Source organism: Photinus pyralis, unplaced genomic scaffold (genome assembly GCF_008802855.1).
Source record: "Photinus pyralis isolate 1611_PpyrPB1 unplaced genomic scaffold, Ppyr1.3 Ppyr1.4_LG9, whole genome shotgun sequence".
NCBI lineage: Eukaryota > Metazoa > Arthropoda > Insecta > Coleoptera > Lampyridae > Photinus > Photinus pyralis.
In genome coordinates this window covers 6,808,714-6,810,885 of record NW_022170878.1, presented here as the reverse complement: position 1 = coordinate 6,810,885, position 2,172 = coordinate 6,808,714, and the positions used below count along the sequence as shown (strand labels likewise).

Here is a 2,172-nt window from a genome sequence, read left to right as displayed (position 1 = left end):
TCAAAATTATTAATAAAAATTGACTCAAAACTCTTTGCAAATTAAATGTCCAATTCAAACTCCATGCTTCGACAATGATCGAATAAGAATTACTGAATCTCTAAACGATTCTCACCAAATAAAATCATATTCCGGACAAAAATTTGCACCGATAATGCGAAGTATACGCGAAAATATAACACAACTGTATCTTGAATAAAGCTAGACGTTGACGCCAAGATGTAAGCTCACCTCTCGCATCCAGTCCTACAGCAATCAAGGAATCTCCCAAGCCACGGGGATCGGTATATATCTAGTTGATTAATAATAATAATAATAATATTGACTTTATTTGGACACACCATAAATAATACTATACCGGGTGTCCACTCTCAAAGTCGAACATAGGGAATTAATATGTGTATTCAATTCGTAGTCTTTTGGCAATTATTTCTATAATACACCAATATAGTATGTTAGCAATAAAGGCTTCGAACGATTTTTATTAAAAATACACAAAAATACTAGTAAGGAAAAACAAATTAAAGTAAATATTCAAATAACCCCCCGTTTTGAGCTAAGCAATATCCCAGTCGGTTGTAAAAACTATTTCGCACATTCGCTAACTCCCTGTTAGTAATTAACGCGCATTCAGTAACTATAGCTTCTCTCAAAGAATTAATATCTGGGTGGCGTCTTTTATAAATTTTACTTTTAAGGTGTCCCCACAAGAAGAAGTCGCAAGGTGCCAAATCTGGAGATCTGGCTGGCCAATTTATGGTACCACTTCTACCAATCCAATGATTTGGAAATGAATTATTTAAAAAATGTCTAACGTTTAAACCAAAATGCGCAGGACAGCCGTCTTGTTGGAACCAGATCTCCTGATTTTCTCTTGCAACGTCTTCCAATGCGGGTCCTACCTTTGTTACCAAAAGATCTAAATAGGTTTCTGAATTTAAGTTTCCTTCAATTTCAAATGGGCCGATAATATTATGATTAAAAATCCCAGCCCAGATATTAATTTTTTGAGGATACTGAGTTCTGGTTGAAATATTAAGCCTAGGGTTTTCCTGAGCCCAATGACGTGTGTTTTGAACATTGGGTTCATTATTGAGGGTAAAGGTACACTCGTCTGTGAAGCATATCGACGATAGAAAGCGGCGATCGTTGTTAGCGCGCTCTTGTATCTCATAACAAAATGCACTCCTACTTTCTTCGTCAACATAAAAAATCTCTTGATGACATTGTGGTTTATAAGGGTGATATTTGTATTTCTTTAATATCATCCATACCCGCGACTTACATAAACCAGTTTCATGGGAAATTTGCCTCAAACTGTACGTTGGGTCTGCATTTATCATCGCCAAAACTTGCTCTTCTGTGCGGTCATCCCCTTGTCGATATCCTATGATATGATGTCATTTTAGAACATGTTTTAAAATAAAATTTGTAATGCTCACCACCCCTACTTTCTGATTCTACTGAAATATTTGCCTGATTTTCAAATTTTTCTACATATTTTTGTATGGTACTTGCTGATGGTATCGGTCTCGTATTAAACGCAACGGCAAACAAATCTCGAACTCTTCGCAAACTAACACCGCTATAAAAGGTTTTTACCATAAAAACTCTTTCTTCGTTGGTATAATTATTCATCTTTCCGTAAATTCAGTTTCACAAAAGCGTAAACGTCAAATTTTTATTGATAAACAAACTGTTTCAAGCCTACTATGTTTTGGAAAATACTGTCGAATTTTTAATCAAAACGATTTAAAATTTTTCATTACAATTTCAATTTTTAGTCTTGTTGTTAGTATCAGTGGATGCGCAATAATTTTCTCTTTCCAATGATACCATTACCTTTTCTGTAGAATAAGTTGGCGAGCAGAAATCCGCAAAAACGTTCAACTCCATGTTAAATCCCTATGTTCGAGTTTGAGAACGGACACACGGTATAAACAATACCAATATTATATATACAACTTAGCGTCCAAAAGGCGAAGTTCACTAAGAGGCATGCAGCCCCTTTGTGCTCTTCCACTTAACCCGTTTAATAGCAAACTAAAATTAATAAAACATTTTGATGGTCTAAAATCTAAATTAACAAGAAAAAAAAAACACAAATAAAATTTAAAAACAGAGTAACTTGAAAGTAGATTAGTATAACTAAGATGTTAAAAAATCGTGGTA

At 34.4% G+C, this 2,172-nt stretch overlaps 1 protein-coding gene across 1 annotated transcript; it reads right to left on the bottom strand.

Annotated features, from left to right (window-relative positions):
• Positions 1 to 466: 466 nt before the first annotated feature.
• Positions 467 to 1,941, bottom strand: LOC116181049. Its single transcript, XM_031501279.1, has 2 exons — positions 1,443 to 1,941; positions 467 to 1,387 (listed from the first exon to the last, which is right to left on the bottom strand). Exons 1-2 carry the CDS (start codon positions 1,636 to 1,638, stop codon positions 522 to 524), a joined length of 1,062 nt encoding a protein of 353 aa, XP_031357139.1. The 5' UTR covers positions 1,639 to 1,941; the 3' UTR covers positions 467 to 521.
• Between the last annotated feature and the right edge of the window lie 231 nt (positions 1,942 to 2,172).

What these genes read in the sequence shown, in the direction of transcription:
- LOC116181049 (XM_031501279.1), bottom strand. Translation starts at nt 1,638, where the DNA reads ATGAATAATTATACCAACGAAGAAAGAGTTTTTATGGTAAAAACCTTT. An exon ending in AGAATCAGAAAGTAGGGGTG is followed by an intron (nt 1,388 to 1,442) that starts GTGAGCATTACA and finishes ATCATATCATAG; the next exon opens with GATATCGACAAGGGGATGAC.